At 40.5% G+C, this 23,883-nt stretch overlaps 1 protein-coding gene across 2 annotated transcripts in view; it reads right to left on the reverse strand.

Annotated features, from left to right (window-relative positions):
• LOC112141892 (ryanodine receptor 1) overlaps nucleotides 1-23,883 on the reverse strand; it is a 50,437-nt gene that overhangs the window by 23,118 nt on the left and 3,436 nt on the right. Inside the window, exons 2-70 of one of the 2 annotated variants that reach the window (XM_024265124.2) lie at nucleotides 22,507-22,626; nucleotides 22,328-22,426; nucleotides 22,206-22,226; nucleotides 21,934-22,008; nucleotides 21,748-21,826; nucleotides 21,568-21,680; nucleotides 21,388-21,487; nucleotides 21,205-21,301; nucleotides 19,394-19,468; nucleotides 19,159-19,315; nucleotides 18,926-19,090; nucleotides 18,719-18,840; nucleotides 18,444-18,630; nucleotides 18,231-18,366; nucleotides 17,770-17,865; nucleotides 17,524-17,642; nucleotides 17,319-17,452; nucleotides 16,796-17,037; nucleotides 16,524-16,716; nucleotides 16,220-16,436; nucleotides 15,962-16,066; nucleotides 15,782-15,885; nucleotides 15,624-15,707; nucleotides 15,369-15,528; nucleotides 15,107-15,254; nucleotides 13,942-14,147; nucleotides 13,687-13,861; nucleotides 13,399-13,607; nucleotides 12,940-13,298; nucleotides 12,734-12,863; nucleotides 12,441-12,601; nucleotides 12,164-12,326; nucleotides 11,995-12,081; nucleotides 11,684-11,910; nucleotides 11,167-11,605; nucleotides 10,538-11,092; nucleotides 10,160-10,360; nucleotides 9,063-9,174; nucleotides 8,813-8,956; nucleotides 8,434-8,707; nucleotides 8,230-8,344; nucleotides 8,027-8,159; nucleotides 7,844-7,938; nucleotides 7,636-7,771; nucleotides 7,371-7,557; nucleotides 6,099-6,210; nucleotides 5,904-6,024; nucleotides 5,612-5,781; nucleotides 5,307-5,527; nucleotides 5,148-5,238; nucleotides 4,926-5,066; nucleotides 4,678-4,841; nucleotides 4,516-4,594; nucleotides 4,265-4,354; nucleotides 4,055-4,195; nucleotides 3,899-3,976; nucleotides 3,757-3,832; nucleotides 3,553-3,676; nucleotides 3,188-3,303; nucleotides 2,707-2,774; nucleotides 2,515-2,636; nucleotides 2,357-2,406; nucleotides 2,145-2,205; nucleotides 1,932-2,058; nucleotides 1,732-1,843; nucleotides 1,570-1,651; nucleotides 1,363-1,493; nucleotides 976-1,296; nucleotides 662-902 (exon numbers count right to left, since the gene is read on the reverse strand). In XM_024265124.2, the coding sequence (XP_024120892.1) occupies nucleotides 662-902; nucleotides 976-1,296; nucleotides 1,363-1,493; nucleotides 1,570-1,651; nucleotides 1,732-1,843; nucleotides 1,932-2,058; nucleotides 2,145-2,205; nucleotides 2,357-2,406; nucleotides 2,515-2,636; nucleotides 2,707-2,774; nucleotides 3,188-3,303; nucleotides 3,553-3,676; nucleotides 3,757-3,832; nucleotides 3,899-3,976; nucleotides 4,055-4,195; nucleotides 4,265-4,354; nucleotides 4,516-4,594; nucleotides 4,678-4,841; nucleotides 4,926-5,066; nucleotides 5,148-5,238; nucleotides 5,307-5,527; nucleotides 5,612-5,781; nucleotides 5,904-6,024; nucleotides 6,099-6,210; nucleotides 7,371-7,557; nucleotides 7,636-7,771; nucleotides 7,844-7,938; nucleotides 8,027-8,159; nucleotides 8,230-8,344; nucleotides 8,434-8,707; nucleotides 8,813-8,956; nucleotides 9,063-9,174; nucleotides 10,160-10,360; nucleotides 10,538-11,092; nucleotides 11,167-11,605; nucleotides 11,684-11,910; nucleotides 11,995-12,081; nucleotides 12,164-12,326; nucleotides 12,441-12,601; nucleotides 12,734-12,863; nucleotides 12,940-13,298; nucleotides 13,399-13,607; nucleotides 13,687-13,861; nucleotides 13,942-14,147; nucleotides 15,107-15,254; nucleotides 15,369-15,528; nucleotides 15,624-15,707; nucleotides 15,782-15,885; nucleotides 15,962-16,066; nucleotides 16,220-16,436; nucleotides 16,524-16,716; nucleotides 16,796-17,037; nucleotides 17,319-17,452; nucleotides 17,524-17,642; nucleotides 17,770-17,865; nucleotides 18,231-18,366; nucleotides 18,444-18,630; nucleotides 18,719-18,840; nucleotides 18,926-19,090; nucleotides 19,159-19,315; nucleotides 19,394-19,468; nucleotides 21,205-21,301; nucleotides 21,388-21,487; nucleotides 21,568-21,680; nucleotides 21,748-21,826; nucleotides 21,934-22,008; nucleotides 22,206-22,226; nucleotides 22,328-22,426; nucleotides 22,507-22,626 (10,295 nt within the window). Of the gene's footprint in view, nucleotides 1-661; nucleotides 903-975; nucleotides 1,297-1,362; nucleotides 1,494-1,569; nucleotides 1,652-1,731; nucleotides 1,844-1,931; nucleotides 2,059-2,144; nucleotides 2,206-2,356; nucleotides 2,407-2,514; nucleotides 2,637-2,706; nucleotides 2,775-3,187; nucleotides 3,304-3,552; nucleotides 3,677-3,756; nucleotides 3,833-3,898; nucleotides 3,977-4,054; nucleotides 4,196-4,264; nucleotides 4,355-4,515; nucleotides 4,595-4,677; nucleotides 4,842-4,925; nucleotides 5,067-5,147; nucleotides 5,239-5,306; nucleotides 5,528-5,611; nucleotides 5,782-5,903; nucleotides 6,025-6,098; nucleotides 6,211-7,370; nucleotides 7,558-7,635; nucleotides 7,772-7,843; nucleotides 7,939-8,026; nucleotides 8,160-8,229; nucleotides 8,345-8,433; nucleotides 8,708-8,812; nucleotides 8,957-9,062; nucleotides 9,175-10,159; nucleotides 10,361-10,537; nucleotides 11,093-11,166; nucleotides 11,606-11,683; nucleotides 11,911-11,994; nucleotides 12,082-12,163; nucleotides 12,327-12,440; nucleotides 12,602-12,733; nucleotides 12,864-12,939; nucleotides 13,299-13,398; nucleotides 13,608-13,686; nucleotides 13,862-13,941; nucleotides 14,148-15,106; nucleotides 15,255-15,368; nucleotides 15,529-15,623; nucleotides 15,708-15,781; nucleotides 15,886-15,961; nucleotides 16,067-16,219; nucleotides 16,437-16,523; nucleotides 16,717-16,795; nucleotides 17,038-17,318; nucleotides 17,453-17,523; nucleotides 17,643-17,769; nucleotides 17,866-18,230; nucleotides 18,367-18,443; nucleotides 18,631-18,718; nucleotides 18,841-18,925; nucleotides 19,091-19,158; nucleotides 19,316-19,393; nucleotides 19,469-21,204; nucleotides 21,302-21,387; nucleotides 21,681-21,747; nucleotides 21,827-21,933; nucleotides 22,009-22,205; nucleotides 22,227-22,327; nucleotides 22,427-22,506; nucleotides 22,627-23,883 lie in introns of those variants that run through there. The other variant, XM_036215118.1, reaches the window with a different exon arrangement.

Here is a 23,883-nt window from a genome sequence, read left to right on the forward strand (position 1 = left end):
AGTGTTCTTTTCTTTGTTTAGTAAATGACACCATAGAGAACCTCAAGCAAAGAAAAAAAAACACACTTTGGTTATAAAATCTTAAATATAAAACTGTTATGTGAACTCAGTACAAAGTGATCAAAGCTTATTTTGCTTTGCACGCCTTAAAATCTTAATTAAATAAGAAAATATTTACCTTAGCTAATGGCTTTTAAAATGTAGCTAATGGGTGAAGTCTTTTAGCATTTTTAAAGGCCCACTTCAAAAACAAATTGTGCTCTTGGTGTTTTTAACATGGTCTTGTGGCATTTTTCTGATGTCGTAGTTCAAATATGACAAATATTGGGCCACAAGCTCCCTCATCAACGAGGAGGGGAAGGGGGGTGGGGTTGCTCCACCCCAATGAAACAGCCCACAAATTCACAGAGACATTTTTAATGTACTACAGTCCAACTGCAGAAACTATGTCCTAGAAAACCACACTTTTTTGTTGTGTTTTTTTTTATTATTTTGGCTAAAAATTGCATAATCATAATTTAAAAACCACTGGAAACGCTTTTACAATTGATCAAAAGATGACCGGAAAGGGTTTTCCACTAGTATTGAAATGCTCGTGTCAATCTGGTTTTATTAGAAAAGTACAGAAAGCAAAAACCTATGCTAGAAGATGCTATTGTACCTGTTATTGTCCACGTATCGGATAAGGAGAGGATAGAGGGCGTACAAGTCTCTACAGAGGACAGCAAACTCATCTCGTATTGTGCCGTCCTCCTCGTCCCCCTCTGTCTTCCCCTCCATGCGTAAATGGTCCTCCTCCGCCACCACCTTTGAGGTGCGCTTCTTCAGCTTTTCCATTGTTGGAATAAAGTGTGATTTAAGCATCTCTGGCTTTGCCCTGCTAACTATAGGCTGTGAAAAGACTGCATATACAGAAATATAGTAACCAAGGAAATACACAAGTGTGGCACAAAAAGAAAGTGAAAAAGTGCTCACCTGCCAGCCTCTTCATCCACGACGCCTCATCAATACCCAGATTGTTGACTACAATCTTCATGATGCTGCCCAACAACTGGTTAAGATGTTCGGATGTTACGTCGGTGCAGAGTTGGCCCTCCATCTCAGGAAAGTTTTCAAACCCTCTTTCCCACCAGCGTGGCAGATAATTACACAGCATAGGCAAAGTGATCTCAATGACGTGTGGCATCTCGGTGTAGCGAGCCCCAGATTCTGCCAAGTCTCCAATTTCTTTGAGGAGAGCATCCAGCTCTGGAATGTCTGGACATAATTCCTGGACCTCATTGGGAAGACCCAGGACTAGAGAAAGAAAAAGAATCAGAACTTTGCTGAAAGTTATCGGGAAAAAAAAGGTTTTGAACTCACTGGCTCTCTCTCTAGGTGTCTTTGTAGTGTAGACAGAGAAAGCATTATATTTGTTCAGATGGGGCTCCAAGTAGGCCACTGGCATAGCTGCTGCAAGGTGAGCAAGACACTCTCCCAAAGCTGGTCTCTGCCTGGAGGCAACAAGGACAAAAGCAAATGTCCTCACGTTCTTAATTCTTGAAGAACAGTTAATAATTCTGGAAATACCTTTCAACATGTGGGTTCTTGACAGTCCCTAAGGAGTAGATGCTACACATCATGCGATAGCAGGACATCTGTAGATCATCCACTGAGACAAACCCAGAAGTGTCAGGCAAAATGATTCAATCCAGACAGTAACAAAGAACTTTATTCACAGGGAGAACTCACATATGACATCATCTCCAAACTGGTGTTGAGCAACATGATCAAACAGGGATGTGAGCACCGGAAGGAGGGCGATGGTTGTGTAGTTGATGTTCTGGGACACGCCTTTCACTTGCTTTAGAGAAGCAGAAAACATCATGATCAGTTGATAAAATCAGTGTGAAATCAGTTTTAGAAATGGAAACATTTTAAACATTATTAACCTGGTTTCCTTTAGATACTTTTCCGAGTTTAAGATTTTCTACCATCTTCTCTATATCATCAGCTGCACTTTCAAAGAAGGACCGCAGACCTGCTTTCACAATCTCAGGCCCTGACTTCATGACCGTCCTGAAGGGAAAAAAACGGTACATTTTATTGAAAATAGAAAGTAAACAAAGCGTAGAATCATGCTGTCAATCTTTGTTATACAAAACCTTGCATCCAGCGATCGAGCCAGAATATGAAGACAGTTAACGATTGCCGAAGCATCCGTTCCTGCATACAGAAACGTGGCTTTTCATGTTAAACTCTGTTTTGGTCTTAGTTAGAATTTTTCTTTTATTTTACAAAGATTTTGCTCAAAAGAAAGTTGAGAGAGATGGAGAAAAGTTAAAGATTCAGAATTCCTAAAAACGTGGCACCTTACCAAAAAGAGAAACTCTGTGCCTCACCAATGCAGACATTTTACAGAAGATACTATGAGGAAGAGGAAAGGAAAGAGCAAAGCCAAGAAGAAAAGATAGAGTTTCATTTCTGGAGTAATTATAAACAGTGCAATTAAATGAAACCACAAAGAGCAATCACCTTGCAATCATCTCCTTCTCTTTATTGGAGGAGTGACCCCCACTACCCAGGACCTTTGCAGGTGTCGATAAGAAGTAGAGGCAATGGTTCTTAAAATACTGGTTGATCAGGGGCATCAAGATCTATAAAAGAAATTCATTGACTTAGTACAGCATGAATGTTTTCACCATGAAAGCTACCTTCCAGACTCACCTTTGCAAAGAATTTGATCTCTTGTTCGTGTGGAGACTTTTCCACTCGCCCACTGCTAACCACAGCCTCTGCAAGTCACATTGTACAAAACACGGTTCGTGGGGTTCTTGGGCTCATGAATTAAAAGCTTTAGTCACAACTGCCCTTACAGGTTAATACAAGACATCTGCAGGTGAAAATCTGGACAAACGTGTACAGGGCATGCAGGAAATATTGTTTTTAGAGAGTCTGACTTATATTAGCCTTACAAATAGTTCACAATACCACACATGACAATGGTACGTTCCATTTTCATACGTCCTACGGGTCTCAAGGGAACTGCAAGACACACTTGAGTTCCTTTTAAATTCTATCCACTCCTTTCAACAACCCTCCATGGGCCAGACAACCCGAAAAACCCAAAGCACTCGTACACACCTGTAACCCTGCATGTGACTAAAGCCTAAGAAAAAGTATTTTCTTTTTTTTATTATTATATTACCGAGATGAGCAATGAACTCTTGAGCGATTTCCATCCATTTCAACAGCTTTTGTAGGAAGCCATAAGCAAACCTCTTCTCTATGGATGATATTTCTGACTCCATGTCTTTCAGGCCCCTGAAGAGAAGACAAATCAATTATTTATCCTTGTTGATCTAAGTTAAATACTTTGTTTGTGTGTAGTTAAGGTTGAAAACTGGTTAACATGACACCTTGTGGCTGTTTTTCCCACTTTGGAAGCTTCCCTTAACTTTAGTTGAAAACTTTTACCTTGCTTTTAATGTTTAACATGTTACATTTGCTGAAATGGTCCACCTGACTATTCCTAAAACAGGAATAGCATTTGAAAAAAGTCTGGATTTTTACCGAGTGACAGCATATCCATTAAGCTGCAGGAACTTGAGCAACTCATAGGCTTTCTCTCGGTCTCGGGCCTTCTCTTTTGCTGTCAGTGTATCATAGGGAACCAGAAGAGGGTGTGTTCCTCCACCTTCAAACAAAACATTCAATCACAAGTGTTTTTCCAAATCTTTTGCTATCCATATTTCTTCAGGCATAATTATACTTCACCCTTGGACTGCAGCTCTAACTTCTTCTTACGACCCCAGGTGTTATGATAGTTTTCTGCTAGTTGCTCTGCCATTGACTACAAACAGATGTGAATAGTTGAAAAACGAAATAAATTTGGTGGTTTAAGCTTTTACTGGCATACCTGCAGGTCTCTGGAGAGAGCCATGTGTGAGATGTCAATGGGCTGAGGACTGTAGCCATGGCTGGGGTCATATGTCGCCTGGGGCATAAAAGGGAACAATATAAAAAGTGCTGACAGAGCATTAAAAAATTGCAATATTTTGTTAATTGTGGGCACCTGAGCAGTCTGAGAGATTTTTCGAGCTGTCGTTTTCTTCTTCTCTGACTCCTCTTCCTCTCTAGCTTTTTCAATGTTCCATTCCCATGCCAGCATGGCCTTAATTGACTCTTTGATTGGCCAGCGGTAGATCTCTTTGTCCTTTAGATTAATAAAATTAGTTTCATTAGAGAGGTTTAAAATAATAGTCTCAACTGTCAGTGAACTCACCTTCTCTGAGAAGGTTTTGTATGGTCTGAGCATGGGATGACTTTTTGCATTTTCATCCAGCACCTCCCCATATGACCAGTTGTTCTGAATCTAGGACCCACACAAATTTACAACATGTTAAAAAAAATAACTTAACTGTAAATAGATATACAGAACATTTACTTTTAGACAGATTTATTTTAAAAATAAATCAAACTAAAAGCATAAATTAATCCTAAAAAGGAAAATATTTTGTGAAAAAACAGATGTACCTTCTCAAAAGCCCATTTGTCATGTGTGTATTCAGCATACTTGTTGATGAATGGATCCAGTCTTTCTGGGATAATCGTGCTGTGGTTGAAAGACAAATTTAATCTGAGTATGCTTCAACATTACATGCAAAAGACAGATTGTTTTTAGACATATCTTCTCACTTTGTGGTATCAATTGGTTTTGGATCAAAGTTTCCCTCTGCATCTACCGATGCCTTTTTCTCAGTTTTAGAGCAGTAGCTTGCATCTACGTAATCCGGAGGTATGGCTCCAGCAATGGCACAGATGCACGGCATTGAAATTTTGAATATTTCAGCATCGAATTTCTGGAATTATGACATGAAAATGTTACAAAATTTGTAAGCTTCTGGGTTCAGAAAAAAACTTTTTTTATGCAGAGGAGAGTCCACCTTGTGAGCAAGCGACTCAAAAATCCCCCAGAAAAGTTTTCGCGTCAAATGCAGTTCTTCTTCAGAGGCAACTCCGAAGTTGGCCCAACCATTAGGAAGGCAATAATATTTCCAGCAACGCTCATAGTGATTGGTTAAAAGCTGCAACAACAGAAATTATTGACATTATTATTTAAAAGTAAGTGTAATTAAATGAAAAGTTGAAACAAAACTTTTTCCTACTTTGAGAGGCATCTTGGCATACTCATTGAGGATGGGCACATCAAACACCAGCCGTCTCAGCAGGTGCTGAAGCATGGATGGACGCAGATGCCTGAAGGGAAAAGTGGATTATGCTTTGCTTACAAACAACATCAGCAGACAGGCTTGTGATGGATTTACTTGCACAAAGCCATGAGACATTCTTCAATGATGTCTCTTTGAGCCTTTGTAAAGGCTCGTCCTCGAGACAACCGATAGATGGTGTGCAGCATTGAGTCGATCATAATGGCTCTGTGGTCACTGCCAGCAAAAAGCGGCGCACACTTTGTGATGAGCGGCAACACAGCAGAACACAGGTAGCGGTTCAAAGCCAGCGCCATCTCTGTGGTGCTGAAAGCAGCCTGTGGGAAAAAATATCCAAAACTTTTTCTTTTCAGGAATAAGCCCTAAAAAACTAGTTTCTCACCACAGTGTTTTTTGCTTACCGTGTCCAGAGAGGAAGCAGCCCTCATGTCTGGCAAAAAGCCCACCTCAAGCACGTGGAGTAGGAAGTCCTGGTTGTCAATGCCGTAAACTCTGTCCAGGAACAACACCATGGGGGCCTTGTGATCCGGCACAAAACTAGCCGACATCTTTGGCTCGATGATACTGTTGTCTATGCATGACAGAAAGAAAATATTCATCAAAAGTCATTGAAAGAATGCAAATCGGTTGAAGAAACACGCCTAAAAGTCTACAAATTTTAATGAAAATTAAAAGAAAAGTCTGTTTGCTTACCTTTTCCAAAAGAGGGAATCTGCAGAGGAAGACTGATAACTCCCACCAAATCCTCAATGGGAACCAGAGACCTCAGGATGGCTCTGATTCTTAGAGCCTCTCCTTTGCCAGCTTGAATCAACTTTACAATAAAAAAACGAATTTGATTTAAATCAGAGTTGCTAGGTCTTGCATGTTACCCTGTTAGCTGCCTACATGCATCTCCGGAGCACAGCGGCCCAGCAGGTCGATAAGAGCAGAGTAGAAGGACATGATGGCGTTGCCCAGGTGGACCCTGTTCTCCTCGTGCTGCTCCTCTCCTCCAAACCTACAAACATAGAAAATGTCCCTATAACTTATAAAAAAACGAAGCTTCAGTTTTACTAAGTAATTTCCCTTCTTACATTTTCCACTAAATACCCTTTACTCTTGCTCCAATGAACCAACTTAAAGACCCACTCCAATAAAAATTCTCCTTTTGTGTTTTTGACAGGTTCTTGTGACCTTTTCTCATGATTTATAAATACAGAAAATTAAGCTTAAAATTGCATAGTTGAATATTTGTTGATTTGAATCCATATGAGCAGACGAAAAATGCAGTTTTAAAAGGTTATAGTTGTGACAAAGAAGTTACAAAAGTCAGGTCACAAGCTCCATTCTGATGCTTCCTCTTAAGACGACCACATTCATGAACGTCTTTGCTTTCCTCATCTGAGCTGGCGTATGGCTCAAAACTGTACGGCTGAATAGCACCAATATTGCTCGCCATTTTTCTTTTTTGCAGAAGAAAGTGTGAAAAAGTGGATGATGGGAAGTGGGGGTGGGCTTGTTCTGCACCATCAGGCCTTCCCACACCTCAGAGGGAAATTTCTAATGAAACTGTCCTAAAAAATTTGACAGGTTTTTCTTTTATTTTGGCTAAAAACATAATTAAAAAAGACTTTCGGAGAGGAACTTTAAAGGGTAACCAAACAGGACAGTCGGAGGCAGACTCCACCCACAGCCGAAATTTGAAAATCCAGTCAGAGGGGAGGGGCTTCAACAGGACTGTTATCATTATGAAGCTGCAGATCATGACGTGGGAATTCTGAAATGACGTAGGACTTGTATGGTTTGACGAATCACAAATTTCAAATTTAATACCTCAATTCATCCTGTAGGGGGCAGCACATGGACGATTTTAGACTTTTTTTTTATATAAATATAGAATTTTATTTTAAATTGTCAAAAATTTGTCAAGGAACAATAGTCAGCACTTTTAAAGCCCCATTTATAGAGACAAAAAAAGTTGATCTAGGGTTTGGTTGCCTTCTAATATCTTGTTTTCTTGTATCATCAGAAATATTATATTTAAAGCAATATTTCCCCTTGTACTTCCTTCTCTAAGCATGGGCATCACATTGTCGGCGGTAAAATGTTTAGTATCAAAAAATATTGAGGGGCACTTTATTTCATCACATTCAAAAGGGGAGAGATGTATGTCCTCACATGGGAAAACGTCTGTCTTTCTTTACACTGGGACCATCCCTCGCAGGGTCCTCAGATATTTTGATGGCTTCCTCTATAGCAGCCAAGAGTCCATTTCCACCCTCGCCCCTCAGAGCTGGGCCAAAGCACTCAGGTCGGCGGATGAGAAGACGTACGACCACGTTGGCATTCTCTTCAACGCTTTCTCCTGTGCAGCAAAGACAGAAATGTTTTGTTTTTTTAAATCGCTGTACTGTAATAAAATATAGGAACATTTTAATCTGACCATTGACGAAAACAGCAAAACGAAGAAAGTCCAGGTATTTTTCTCCACCACAGGGGTTCCAGCCGATGTCGGGGTAGCCTTTAGCCAGCAGCATGGGACAACTCTGAAGTCCACAACCAGCTAAATATTTCACCACCTGGAAACATATCAATGCAGTAAATTTTAAAGTAAAAAATATTAGCTTGACAGCTTGGTATTTTTACCTTACCATTTCTAAGTCTTGCTCCTGGAGAGCCAGTGCCAGTTCATTATTGTCAATGCAAGACGCTGCTGCCACATCCAGAGGAGTGGAGCCTCGCATTCCTGAATACACAAACTTCATTATAGATTACTTTTCATAAGAATACTTTTTTTTTTAAATAATTAAGAAAAATTGAATCACGACAATCACCAAGACCAATGCCACTGTTCTGAAGAAGGTAGCTCAGGTGATCAAACATGGAGCGCTGGTTCTGACGACTGATGCGACAGAAGTAGCAGAGAAAGCGACAGCAGTTTGTCACCACTCGAGGGAATCTGATCTCCTGTTAAAACAAACAACCAATTTAAGTTTAAAGTCAAATTTTTTGTCATTATTGTGAACTTCATATTTACCTTCGAGTCTCCTCCGCCCAGCACATTAACCATGACCTCCATGACAGTTTCGTGCATGCCCAGAGCTCGCATCAGGTTGGGGTGCTGGTAGAAAACTCTGTTACTCATGATGTTCCTTAAAAAGACAAAGCAATGCAGGTTTTCCATAATTATGCATTCATCACAAAATAGCTTAAAGAAAAGACATTCCGACTAAATACAAACCCAATGCTTTGAATTATGAGCCTCTCCTCTTCTGGACCCATCTGCACAATCAGCAGTGACCGGATCTGACCCAGACACTCCAGCAGGTCCATGGTGTCCTGAATGGACACCTCATTGATGGTGTAAGCCTTGGGAAGGGCACGCTTGAGCTCGCCCAGCCCATCGTACTGTCTGTGGAGGAGGCTGAACATCATACGGACGAGCTCAGGGTTCTGGATAAACGACTCTTGGGCCCAGTGGATCATAGTATGGGAAATCAGCTCCTGTAAAGTGCCTGGCACAAAGAGACACTGAAGGATTAAACTTGCAGTCATAAGTAACTTTACCCTGTGGTGTAAAGTGAGAGGACATAATGTGTGAAATGAGATTGGACGCTCACTTGGTTTTTTGTCTTCCTGGGTTTCAGGCTCCACCTCCACCTTCTTTTCTCTGAATTTTTTCACCTTTTCCAGCAAACGAAGCAAACGTCCACGGACAGAGTTATCCACTACTTCCTCCTCCTCTTCCTCTTCAATGTGAACGCCTAAAACAATTCAACAAAAAAAGAGGATTGAGACCCTCATTTGCCTGACATTTACAGCCTAGAGTAAAAATATTAAATTGATTTCATACGGAAGAAGAAAACAGACCACAGTGCAATAGTATGGCATTGTGAAAAACCAACAAGGATTCCCGAACATCATCAGGGACTGGAGGTTCCTCATCCTCGAGGCAGTTTTTAAAGTTCATGAGCATGTTGACCTATAATACAACAGGGAAACAAGGAACATGCAAGTAAACAAAATCAGAACAATTTCCATCTCAGTAAACAACCGATGAACACATCTATTGGCCTAACAGAGGAAAGGTTATGTTATTAAAAAAAAGACAAAAACAATGACAAGCTTGCATTCTTAGCTGTTTGAGAATTCAAACAGCATGGAACGGTATTTTTGAGGAAAATAAATCCTAATTATATGGAGCTAAATTGGAACCAATATTATTTGAAACCCAAATAAAACAATTGAAAAAAATAATTCTGTTTGGTCAAAATAAAATGTAAAATGTCGTAAACCTTTTGCTATTCTAAGACAAACTTTATTATTTTTTAGCTTCAAATATTCTGTTTTTTTAAGGTTTCAAAACTCAAAATTTCAATTTCAAAATGTTTTGTTGATCAGTTTCGAATCTTTTTTTCCACTTTCAACTCTTTTTTTTCAAATTTTAAAACTTTTGGCCCCATTGTGGTGCATTGGGGCGGGGCAAACACGAAGGACCAATCAAAATCGATGAGGGTGGTAACTTCAGTCCTGGTGCATTCACTGACTCCGAGAACCGTAATAATTACTATCAGAAAATGGCTGTATTGTCTGTACTATCATAGTCTGACAAGCGTAAAAAGCAGAGTTTTATTGTGCACAAACCTCACGTCCAAAACGCTGTTCTAGTCCGTTCAAAGCGCCATCTTATTGTGTTACATACAGGCATAGAAAAAAAAACATTTGAAACTGAAAAAAAAGCTTTGAAATTGAGTTTTTATACATAAAAAAACAGAATATTTGAAACTGAAAATAATTGAGTTTGTTTAAGAATAGCAAAAAGTTTCTGAAATTTAAATTTTTTTAGCCAAACACCAATATTTTTTTCAATTTGTTTTATTTGGGTTTCAAATAATATTGGCCCCAATTCAACTCCATAGAATCCTTACCACAATGCATCACTCTTCAGGAGAGTATACGTGTAGTACCTGCTCCTGAGGCGGCGAGCGAAATTCTCTCGTCTTTCGTGCAGTCTCAGCAGCCGTCATGGTGAAGGCCTGCATGAGTTCATTGTAGCGCTGCCTCTGGTTAGTCTGTATCTGAGTGACAAACTTGTCGGAAAAGGCAATGATGGCCTCTACTCTGTGGCGTAGTTCACAGTCACAGAAGTACTGCAGAAGAGTGCACATCTAGCAACAGAAAAACATGTTATCACTTGTCACATATTCTATCCATAGCAAAATTTCAAGCTATTTTTAGTATAAAATGTGTTATTTATGCTTAGAGCAAATCAAATATCAATCAAATGTGAAACCACAAACATGTTTGAGACTCTAAAAGTTAGTTAAACCGTGGATCGGTTGTACCTGTAGTTTGACGGACTCTGGTAACTTCATCTGGAAAAGGCCTTGCTCTAGATGTTCGTCCTTAGCCTCCCCACTCGTCTCCACAGGCTTCACCTCTTTCTCTGTTTCCTCTGCTCCTTTTTCACCATTCAGCTGGTCAGCTTCTTCTGCAGCTTCCTGGTGTGAGGCATCAAAAGCTGCCTTCTCTTCCTCCTCATCCATTTCTTCTTCTTCTTCTTCTTCCTCCTCTTCGCCCAAACCATAATCTTCGTATTCCTCTTCTATATAAGCCTCCTGCTTCTCCTCTTTGACCTCTGCCACCCTTTGTGGCTCCTTCTCTGCTGTTTCCTCTACAGACTCCTCCTGCTTTTTGGGGTTGAAGACATTGGGCTCAATCATTTTTAGGATATGTGTTACGTCGTCGTCATCGAACACCCCCATTATCAGGAGGGTGCTGATGAGTTTCAGGATAGGAACGAAATGAAACTCAACGCTGCCTCCAACAGGATCTCTCATAGCTTGACTTCCGTCTTGCACGGCTTCAATCAGCATATTAAGAGCTTTGATTTTTAGCACCTAGAAATACAAAAACAAATCAAAATTCTGTTGCTGGAAACTTGTCTGTAAATGCAGGAGTTGACCAGACTCACCTGTAAGGGAATGATTGGACTAAGAGTGTAAATGTCTGGATCTGTTCCCACAAACCCAACAGGGGAGAAATGAAGTTGTGGGCGGAGACATGTGGTGAGGCCAACCCCCGGCAGAGCATGAGATTTGGCAGTGTACAGAGTGATACTACGGGTTTCATTAGTCATCGGCACGATGAATTCCTTGTTTGTTCCCAGGCGGTTCCGTTTTGCAGACTCAAGGTGCATGCTGATGAGCAAGTCATAGAAACCGCTCCTCATTGGCCCAGGAAGGTAGGTGTTCTCTATGGCATAGAAGAGCTGGGATTCATCGACGTAGCTGCACAAAGCATGCGCCACACGGTTGTTGCCCAAAGCGCACACTGAGCCATACAGCTTGAGAGTATGATAGTGGAACTTTAGTAAGTCCATTCGTTCAGAAAGCTCCAGGATGTCAATGCATCTACACAAAAAAAGAATTATTAATTTTGTAAAAAAAAAAAACAATGTTCCTTGACTTGAAGAGTCACACTGCTTCTACCTGTTTTCTTCTGGGATGTGGAGAGCCATCATGGTGAGAGGATCCTGACACTGCACCATCCAGCCGAGTCGCTCACTGACACGTCCAGTCTCCGGAGCCAAGAAATGGTTGGGCATTCGGCTCCAGATGACCGGAGTTAGCATCTGGACATCCAGTCGGGGAGGACATTGAGGCACAATGTTTTTGCGTTCACTTCGGAACATGGCAGCTGAAATTGGCATGATGTTCTGGCATGACAGGAAAACATAGGTATCAATGCTGCACATAAAAACGATCACTGCCAAAGACTACAGTAGTTCACGGCCTCTAACCTTCAGCTTCCCAAGTTCAAACTGGACCATGTTCTGATTGGAAGGCAGCACAAAGACAGCTGGAAAGAGTTTTGTGTTTGGCTCCACCTGAAAGAAACAAGCACAGTTACTGTAAATTAACAAGACTTCATGAGTGATAAAAGTGCTATCTGGTTAAGTTGTGTGTCACCTGATAAAAAGTGTTTATCTCTTTTCCATTGGCTGTGAACGTCATGAGTCCTGTGTCCAAGTCAACAAGACACCCAATCACAAAGTCTTCCTGACTGACTCGGGTCTGCTGGGAGCCGCTGAACTCCCCTGCCCACACCATGTAGCAGTTGCTGCGCTTGATGCTAAAGAACAAACCAAGAGGTCAATAGTTGGACCACCACAGCCATTTTGGAATCAAAACATCTCTTTTTTTTTTCTTTTTTTTTTTGAGAATTTGACCTTTTTTGTCAACATACCTATCATGGATGTTGCCTTTATCGTCACCAACAGTGACAGTGACATTTCTTACTTTGCTGAGATCAAAGTGAAGATCATACTGATGATAGTCAGGAGTGATCCAGCCCACCCACACACCTCCTGGTTCTTGACCTGCGAAGATCCTCACCGAGTAGTAATACTGGAGAATGAAGATGGGTAGGAGAGAAAACAATGGTATGAAGACTGTCTACCTCAACTAATCAATGTGAAAAACACTGCAACATAATAGCACAAATAAGAATATGATACTTTAAAGCCACATGAGTCCTACTGTTGTTGTGTTGAGGATTATGTCCATGTCATCCCGGTCGTCTGGCACAACATCCTCCACTAAGCGGGGCAAGGTGGGAACAACAGGCGGTGGTGTGATCAATGCAGCTTTCTTTGCCTTGAAAAGGAATCTAAATGACAACATTCAAGCCTCAGAGGTAGAACACAATGTTTCCCTCATCATCATCATCAGAAGTTGTGGCATACCCTCTCTTCTTGCTTTTTTCAGTAGAAGCATCCTTCTCATTCTCCCCATTCTTGAAGGCAGGGGTTTCCTTTGGCACAGATGGCTCTTTTTTTTCCTCTTCTTGCTCTTTGCGAGATGCTGACTTTTTGAGGATCTCAAAGTCAGAGTCTGGGTCCACCTCTAAAACGTCATCCTCTGGCACCGTCAGGGCACGGGTCAGAAGTGTCGTACCAGCAGGGACTTTGAAGGTCTCGTGGAACTCAATCGGCATGCTGAGTCGGAGGAACAGCAGATCTGTGTTGGCGTTCTGAGACCCGAATGTCTTGTGGGTCACCTTGAGGCAAGGAGGGGTGTCCACTGTTCCATCAACGCGTGACACCTAAGAATAAAAACAATTAATATACTGTACATAAAGTAAAACCATAACGTGTATGGGAATAGAAATTTAGGAACCACTATGAGAACAAATGCATAAATACCTCAATATGAGGATGATCGGTTGGTGTAATGATGAACTGGGGAAGGCTTTTACTGAACCACATAGTGATATCTCTTTTCATATTGATAGCAAAAGGTTCAAATCCTTCTTGCAGACCGCAGATAGTAAAATAACGCAGACTGCTGACATTCTGACCCAGGTTAATCCTACCAACCTGAGACATGCCCAGACTGCACACAGGTATGAAACCTAGAAATATTTAGCATAAGTATAAGAGAAACCAATCCAGATTGTGTCTTTAACTACGAACAAAGATTTATGCACTTACCCTCTCCTATCTCAATATCTTTAAAAGCCATTTCTGAGCCAGAATCGCTGATCAACATCTCTCCATTGAGTGTAAACATGATGTTCATCTCCACAAGGTCAATCATACATCCCACCACATCACCTGACTGCCACTGGCGGCCAAATGGCTCGTTTCCCACATGCCAGCGCTGAGCCTGTAGAGACAATGATTTAAAAAGTTCGGATTGCAATGCCTCTGAGGTCTCCTGGTTCACAGACTAGCTCGGTTTCCCACCTTGTAGCCGTTGAAGACGTAGGCCAACTCGTCTGCTCCGAGTTCAGTGTGTGCACGGACGCTTGGCCTGGCCCAGCCCACTCTCATCTCTCCTACCGTGACAGCTTCAAATTCAAAGTACCACCTTCCCTGCGTAACAGCAAACGACTTCTCTGCTCTGAACAGTCGGATTTTATCCTCTCGAGAGTTGCCTGCTCCATGGCCACCTGCATGAAAGAAAACATTTATGAAATCCTAAAAGAAACTGGGTCAGAGTTTGATAAAACGGTGATTTAAACACACTAGTTTTCCAATACAGAAAAAAAATCCTAAAAACGTTTTCAAAGTTTAATCCTACAGAATGATCAAATAACTCAAATAAGTAAGAAAACACATTTTTAGCTTCATTTATTTTTGTATCAGATAGTTTTAGGGGTAAGGCTTACCCTTTTTACTGCCCTGTGTAAAATTTGTCTTTTTAACGTACGTTAAAAAAAATGGAGCAACCTGGGGCGGAGCTATGGTGGGGTGGGGGTTGGGGTATTGCCATATAAACAGGTGTACGTAGCTGCCTCCAAGCAAAAAGCTTTGCCTCACGCTACCCCACCCCCAACTTTTGAGTCAATATTAGTGTAATTCTTGACAAAGGTTAAGGAAGCATCAACGCAAGCTTTTCTAAGCTTTGCAAAAACGACAAAAGTAATGTTTTAAATGGAATAAAAACAATTATAATGATAAAACCATTAGAAATACTTATTTTTTTATCCTTCATTATTCATTTGTAATGACCCTCCACTCTGCTGTTCTCGTTTGCCACACTTCCAAAATCTACCACCCCTCCCCCCATATAAGATGTTCTAGCTCCGCCCCTAAAGCAACCTACATCCTGAGTACAAAATTACTGCGAGACGTAAAGTTTACTGCAAAAAAAAATAAAAAAGATGAGTAATTTTGTTCTAAACCAGGTTTGTGACGTCACAAAACCCTGAAAATCACAAATGAAAGTCATACTTTAAATACTGGTTGGACCGATTTTTTTGTGTTTTTTAATTAAATTGTTACTTTAAATCCATTAATTTATAGTTTTATGTACCAAAAGACTTTATCTTCACAGTGTGTTCTATTTATGTGCCAAAAGTGTTTAAAGAAAGCTGCCCTCGGTGGAGGGACATCAGTGCAAACATACTGCTCTCCTGGTCGGGTGGTTCTATGTTGTAACCGTAGCCAATGAGAGTGCGAACTGCTGCACAGACGGTCTCTCTGTTGGTCTTTTTAGTCTTTTCATCCAGCAGGTTGTAGGGCACCAAACGTGGATTGCGCTTGTTCATAATGTCCTAAAGAAAGTGCAGTAAGAAGCATAAAATGCACCATATATCTGTAAAAAACAGATTGCATTTTTGTTGATAGCATAATCTAGATAGTTATATCAATTAAACTAAAGGTGGTACCTGACCGATACTGTAAGTCCAGCCCTGGCGGACTCGGTCTCTCGCCCACACATTGTGTCCGTTTTCTGCCAGTCTCTCCACCAGAGTGTTTTGATTGGGGGTCAGTTTGACATGATTCAGGTCCAGAGGAGCTGGCTTGTACCCATTACTCTGCATGTACCTAAAAAATGTGTTTGATGATTACAATTTGACCTAAAACACATTTATTATCAGGAGCAAGAAAAAAAAATGAAAAGAAATTAAATTTTTGCTTACGTTTTGGGAAGCTTGGTCCTTTTCAAGTTTTCCTCGGCTTTCTCGTCTCCCATACCAACATGACAGCCAAGAGCCAGCAGAGTCCTTGGTGAGAGAAAACACCAAAACATTAAGAAATAGTTTTCAAGGACAATCATTATAAGAGGACCCTGACATACTTTAGTGTCTCCCCTGACATTGCTAAATTATAATTCTTCTCTGGTTCAGGCAGACTCTGAAAATCCACCAGGCAGGGGTGCAGCTTCTTGTTGTCGTCACGAAACTACAAAGCAAAACAGAAAATATAAAAAAAATTGTATGTTTTCTGTAGAAATGATAGGGAGCACGGATACACCCACTGGTCCAAATGTCCATCCTTGTTCAATACGGGTAACAGCCCACAACTCATGGCTGTTTTCTGCAAGTTTTTCCCGAATGCGCTCCAAATGTGGAGGAAGCACAATCTGAAAGACAGAAAGAAGTCTATGTAGTGAAGGGAAAAAAAAGGTGGTTTTTGACATAATTTAAAACTCATCCAAGGTTTAACAACACTTTGTCTGCCATCATCCCAATTATTTGTTCTTTTTCAGAAGTCTATGAAAAAAACTGGGGTTTACCTGTATTGTGTCCACAGGGCAAGGGGTGAATGCTGTGTGTGAGAGGGACTGAGTTGGCCCGAGTAGATTGCGAACCCCGTCAAAGTCATGCTTATATTCCTTGATGGGCTCAATCCGCAAACGGTCTCTGGGCAAGACTGCTTCGTAGCACGGAGCATACCCTGGAGGTGGGAGGAATTTGAAATCCCCATGGCGGCCTCCAAGAAGAAATCGCAGCCTTGCATTTGCAGGGGAAAACTGATATCAGTAATTTATTTAAAACAAAAAAGGAAGGTGGTTCTTGTGTAAGGATTAACGGTCCTACTTAATGCCTGCGGAGAAGCTGACCACTGGGAAGAAAAGACCATCCAAGTTGAAGTTTTCAAACATTCCCTGAACCGGCTGTCCATTAATCCGGAAGGAGATACTGGGAACGCTCAAATCCAAACAACAGCTGACGACGTCGTCCGCCGAAAGAGTGTGCTGACTGTGAGAAGCAACCAGACGGGGAACACGCCCTGCAGCCACGTATCCACAAACCACAAATGTGAAGTAGGAGAAACGATATATGAAGCACTAAAGTCAAACTCCATTTACCTGACCACAGGTGAAGCCCGTCAAAACTATAGGAATAGAGGTCATCCCCTACTCCATTGCCCCCCCAGCCTTCTCCACCCCCAGGATAAGGACTGTAACCCTCAGTCAGTGCCCAGCCCACCCGTAGATGGTACGGCTGAGCAGTGAGGAACGGCTCTATGTGATCCACCATGACCTCAAAATACCACTTCTTATACTGAGTGGATCCCTCACAGGTTCCCAGGAAAATGTTGGGTCTCATGCTAAAAGACACAAACAAAATGTAAGCAAAAACATTCGCACAAAGTAGAGAATATGCCATTGACTGTATATGAGAACTGGTTTGAGTGACTCCTCCCCCTCTGCATTCCAATGGACCAATCACTGTTTACTGACTATTTCTGGTTCCAACATGGCGACGTTTGTACCACGAAAAAATGCCAACTAAAATGATTTAATTTCGTTGGGTGACATCACACTAACTTGGTCCAGTTCTCATATGCAGTTAATGGAATATATGGAGTCTAGTCTTCAATAAACCTACCTAGTTACGTAGTTGATGATGCTGGTCTGCAGGAGGAGATCACGACCTGGGAGGAGGTTCTCTGTGATGAGGTTCTGATTGGACCTCACAGCAACACCGTTACACACACAGAGAGAGCACAACACATCCAAGACCTGGCAACGAAAGGCATCAATGAGGATCAGACGACTTCCACTGCATGATCAAACAGTTACCCTTTACTGACCTTGTGGTTCCGCCCATGCTTGTCCAAAAGAGAAATTATGGATTTGATGTGATTCTCCTGGATAATATTTAAAACTTCTGGACTTTCAATAAGAACACAATATAAAACTTCCAGGATTCCTGTTTTAGAAAAAACAGCATGTGGGGAACAAATATACTCAATTTAAAAACATCAGTTTCACTAGTAACATTTAGTTTAATTCTTTGCTTTTAGACAGAATAGACAAGAGGCAAGAATCATACACACCTGAAGAGGCTTCCAAACGATCCAGTTTACTAACCAGCCAGTCCAGATTGTCACAGAACAGAGCACAGTTTGCTCGATTTCCTCGGATCAGAGAGGCTTCATGATAGAAGATAAGGAGTAAAGATTTATATTGCAGCATTTTGATGATGCAACTGAGAAAACATTAAAGCCCGATGAAAATGATACTTTTAACTTATTCTTGTGGAATTCTTCTGACATATATTGAGAAAATTTAGCTAAATTATTTTTGAAAAAGAGCTTATTTGTGATATAGAAAATATGAAAATATATAATCTCTACAAGAGGAGAGGGAAAAGGGGGTGGGGTTGCTCCAAAAACGGCATAATCATGATTAAAATCTCACTGGGAATGCTTCAAAATAGCTCAAAAGATGATTCAACGTGGGTCATTAAACAAGTCAAAAACACAAATATTGTACTTATTTGCACGAATGAACATACCTAATAATTCATAGAGCAAGTTAACGATCTCTTTCCATGACTCAGCAGCTTCTTCGCCAGCATATTCTGAGAAGTGGGCAGCTGTGTTGTACACATTGAGTCGATCAACACAGTCAAGAACCAAAGTAATCATTCCCTTAAAAAGAAAAAATAAACTCTTAAATTAGATCCAGCATTGTTTTTCCTGAACAGTATATTCTGATTTTAACCAACCTCCTCCTGGAAAAGGTTCTGTCTATTCTTGAGGGAACGGAGTTTAAACTGCTTATCTTCATGCTCCAGTTCCTCCTCTGGAGGTCGAAAGTAGAATATAAGGTCCTGCAGTGAAAGCGCAACAGCATCCATAGGTAGAGAGGGGGGGTTGGCTGATTTATTTTTCCCGCTGAGTGCATCCAGACCCCTGGAGACATGAAAACAAATGTGAGGACAAAAACAAGCGAACAACTGAGGTTACAAAGAGAAATTGTCAGAAGAAAATGGAAAAATACTTGATGAACTGGTTGAAGAGGCCTGTTGTGCTGTAAATCATCCTTGCAGCTTGAGATTCTTCAGTCTGAGATCGGGCAACTGTGAGGGCGTCGTCCATGTGACCTTCTTTATGGAGTATGGCCTACAAATCCGGTGCAGATGTCCAAATGAATTCAAGCTGAAAGCCGACACTTACATACTGACATCAATAATTGAATTTACTGAACCTTTCGCTTTAGAGGCCCCAAACGTGCAGACTTGGCATCAACAGCTGCATATGTAAGCCAAAGGCCGGATGAAACATGCTGAACAAAACACATGGACTCTCCATACTTGATCTCAGGTATCCCCATGCCTTCCACATCCCTCTTCTGCGTCACTTCAATTTTCTCCTGTAGTTTTACACAACTTGTTAATTTCTGTTGGTGTTATGTTGATGTCAAATGGACGCAATAATGACCTTAGAAATCCTGAAGCAGAAGGCTGACATCTTGGAAATTGCTTTCTCTGGGTCGACCAACAGAAGTCCTTTCTCCTCGTCCAGACACAGATACCTGCCTGTTGTTATGTGGCGTATCCGGAAAGATTGGCCCCATTTGATGTGACCCCCACTCCAACTACCATACAGCAGAAATGAATAAACGTGGGTTAATTACTGAAGTTGTTGGAGGCAAGGAAAAGATCAGGACACTCACGCGATGCGCAGAGGCTCAAGTCTCCATAGCGACCGAGCGTGACTGCACACAGCCCCACCTTCGTACTGAACAACTCTGAAAAAAATGAACAAAAACAACAAAATGAAAAAAAATTAGTGTTAGAGGAAAAAAAGATAAATCTGATAGATCTCTCAATTTGAATTAAAGCAAAACTCAATGTGTGTGGAGCAGATAATTTTATAATCACAACTGTAACAGAATTATAACACCTGTTTTTTCTAAAAAGCAGAAATAAAAAATGGCAGAAAAGAAAAAAATAGATGCAAACCAGTTAGTCTTGATAGTTCCCTTTTAAGCAATCATCAGTTTGTAAATTATCCCCAAGATTTTTCTCCAACTTCTCCATAATTTGTTCAATGGGTTGGTTTACTGTTAGGAACGGATGATACCATCACCACTTTATCTTATTTGTTTCTTCTTTTTTCTGGATTCACAATCTGAATAATGTGGTAAAGAGTGACATTATGCAGCTACATGTACATTAATAAATTAGGTAAAAATAATTATCATGATTACAAAGCCCCTCGTACCCTGTGCATGTTCTGCAAGTGGTGTACAGTGGAAGGTAACTGGTGGGTGCACACCAGATAGTAATTGGTGCACACTCATTACTATCTGGTGCGCACAAGAAACTAGAATTTTTTTTTTCAATGTCTCTTTAGGGGCTCTGTACACTGTTGATGTTCTACAACTGGTGTGCACCAAATAGTAACTGGTGGGTGCACACCAGACAGTAACTGGTGTGCGCTAGTTACTATCTGGTACGCACATGAAACAAATGTTTTTTTCAATGGAGCTTCGGACACTGTGGATGTTCTGCAACTAATCCGCACTGGAAGGTAACTGGTGGGTGCACATCAGACAGTAACTGGTGCGCACTAGTTACTATCTGGTGAGCACCAGAAACTAGATTTTTTTTAAATGTCCCTTTAGGCGCTCTGTACACTGTTAATGTTCTGCAACTGGTGTGCAGTGGAAAGGAACTGGTGGGTGCACACCAGATAGTAACTGGTGTGCACTAGTTACTATCTGGTGCGCATCAGAAACTAGATCAGTCCCTTTAGGCGCTCCGTACACTGTTGATGTTGTGCAACTGGTGTGCACCAAACAGTAAGTGGTGGGTACACACCTGATAGTAACTGGTGTGCACGAGAAACTTGTATTTTTTTATATTTTTATACTTTAATGTCCCTTTAGGGGCTATGAACATTGTAGATGTTCTGCACCATACTTTTACTCAAGGAGAACTTAAGATAATTCCGTACACTTATTGTCTAGTTTTTTTTTTCCTGGTTGGCTTTGGCAGAAAATTGCCCCAAAAGTTTAATATCAATATAGGCTTGTGTAGATTCAATCAACTAAGCTAAATCAAACAATGTATCAACAACCTCATATGTAATATTTTCAAAGTAGCAGGGATATGTAATGAAGTTTTTCTCCAATTAAGAACAAAAATTGGCTTTATTACCCTATGAGTTAAACCAACATGTGTTTTTGCATTTAAAATATTGGATAAAAAACCTGGAAAGTAAGAAGCTTTTTTTATTCAATTTGCAAATACTTTTTAGACTGTAAATTTAAACATTTATTTTGAATTTTTGTAGTTTATTCATGTATTTTTCTTTATAACTAAGTTTCACTTCTACTTGAGTCCTTTTTTCAAAGTACTGTAACACTATGTTTACTTGAGTATTGTTTTTGATGAGGTCTAAATTGCTCTAAACACTATTAGGAACACGAAAAGGTGACAGTAATCTAATTGGCTATGTGGTAATGAAAATACCCGTTACCTGCGCTGGTCATCTCCTTGGTCAGCTCCTGGGATGGCCAGGCACTCATCCATGTGACCGTGGAACATCCGGAGCACATACCCTCCAGTCAGGAAGCCTGTGAGCCAGTTACAATTTTAGACCTAATGAAATATGCCTAACAATTCTGAATTCTTTATGGATTAATGTAACACTAAAACAAACCTTCAGCTAGTTCACATCCAGACATGACAGGGGTCATGGTCCACAGAGTTTGCATGAAGGAGGCGTCCACCATCAAATCTCCACTTGCATATGATAGATGCTAAATACAAAGCGAGGGTGAAACTAAATAGGTACTTAAATCTGTATTATTCGATATTATTGCTGTGTTGTTATAGTTACCAGGTATCGCTCTGAAGAAACACTGACAAGGATGAGGTCATCTCCCACTCTGACCTTCTCACCTTCAGACCTTTGCTTAGAGGCTGGGTGTATCGTCCACCAGCAGGCCTCTCCTAGAATGGACAAGTGAATGAAAAATAAGCTTTTGTGCAAACAAGTCAGAGAGTAAATAGCAATCACCTGTAGAGTCTTCCTGCAACCCAACATCAAAAGCCAGTTTATCCGTCAGGGAGCGGGAAGTCGTCAGACAGCTCAGGTACTGCAAGAGCAGGAACAAGTTCAAGGGTAAAGCATGCTTAACATCTTTTAAAGATAAATATGTTTAATAATCATTGAGGACAAAAACACGTTGTCAGTCTAACTTGCCATGCTAGAGTGGGTGTGCTTCAGGAGGATGGCGTGTCCGTACAGAAGGGTTCGATGACCCCCTCCTTGTGATGACTGGTAGAAAGAAATGGAGTTGGTCAAATGTAAATGAAAACACAAGATTTTAATCACAAATGACCACTTTTTAAAATAGTTTTACTATATTTTCAGTAAATTAAAAATCGTACAATTTCGCAAAGCCTTTCTATTTTTATACTCGGTGCTGTACGAAAAAAGGAGACTGAAACTGTGTAAATTAGTACAAAACTTACCCATTTGTCCAAATCAACAGCCTTCATTTTGTAGGTTAAAAGAGGCATAAGAAAGGATGAAAAAGAAACGATTAGTCCTTTAATTGACACATATACTTTAAGACTTTAGAACACCACCGTACCTCATCGACAGAAGAGTTGGATAGCATCTCCTGGAGGGCTCGGACAGACAGAGACTGCTCCAGAATGAAGCAGCAGATGGCGAGGTCTGGAGGAACATTCTGAAACACAGAAGTCAGGCCGGTGACCAGAGACGGTGGAAACCGTCGGAGATAACGGATGACAAATGTCTTTTAGGTACCTGGGCATTGGAGGTGGTTTCAAGGAAGCACAGTCGATTCCCAAAGCCTTCACACGACAGACACACTTTGATCTGTTCTTTCAGAATGGACGCTGTGCACTGGAGAACCACCTGATCGTCCTGAAGGAACAACACAAGTCATTGGGTTAGCATGTCAACACAAAGACACACATAAAATGTAATACTGATCTTTATTATCAACACAATCCTACATTTTAGAATCTTATAGAGCACAATTGACACTTTTTTTTCTTTTAGCAGAAAAGCCTAATTTAAGTATGTTTAGATTTTTTTCGTCTTATAGAGCAGTTCCCTTCATTCTCCATGTGATTTATGCATCATTAGACTAAAAAATTGCAGATTAAAATGATTCAAACTTTGGTGTCCTTTATTTTGCAACACATGTGGAAGTTTTTACATTGTTGGTTGGATTCATACGTGGCCTGATGTATCACTTTGAGCAAAAAAATAAAACTGGCAGCTCATCTAAATGATAGAGCACATTTTGAAAACTTAGTCTTAAAAACAATATATGTGTGTTTCATTTAGTTAAGACAATAAGCATGAAAACATTTATTAATCTTTTTTTCCTTATTAAATCAATAATCTTCAGAGTTGTTTTTGCACTTCTTCAAAAAAGGAAGAGACTACAGCAACACTTATCAGCTTTCTGCAAAAATGAATCAAATGATCATGACTGGTCATTTTACCTGTTTTTCAGTCCTAACTCGAGTTAGTTTTACTCTGGTTTGTTATGCTTCGACCTGAACATCTGTGTTAGATTCTCAGTGGATGGACTTTCCCCCGACCAAATGTGGATCATCTGTCATCAGCCGTCCTCCCTCCCATCACCTTTCTCTGGACTCTGTTGTTTTTCTGCTTTTAGGAGCCATTCAAGTCCCTCATGTCCATGTCAGCTGCATTTCAGCCACTCTGCAGACTTTACTCTTCATCCTATTCTAATCTGACTCCTCTTGTGCTCCTGTCTAGAGCTGAGACTGCACCTCTGCTGATTGGAGGACCCTCCAGCCACACTCCTGTCTCTCATGTATTAAATCCTCTTAGTGAGCATTTCTCATAATTTGGGGTTTCAGACAAACGTTACAGAAATGACTAAATATATTGCGTTTACTGTTTTGGAACAGCAGCACACCAAATTTATTTATGAAACTTCAGCTTTAACAGTCTGTATTTTAGTCTTAATATGTTGTGCATTGTTTGTACAAATATATCTGTAATTATACTTCTTGATCCGTCTTCTTTCTTTGGCTTTTTACAATTTTCCAATAATCTGAAATTTGATAAATCTGTGCGTATATATATATATATATATATATATATATATATATATTGTTTGTTTGTCTTAATTATATATGT

The sequence above is a fragment of the Oryzias melastigma genome, linkage group LG14, assembly GCF_002922805.2.
Source record: "Oryzias melastigma strain HK-1 linkage group LG14, ASM292280v2, whole genome shotgun sequence".
In the NCBI taxonomy this organism is placed as follows: Eukaryota; Metazoa; Chordata; class Actinopteri; order Beloniformes; family Adrianichthyidae; genus Oryzias; species Oryzias melastigma.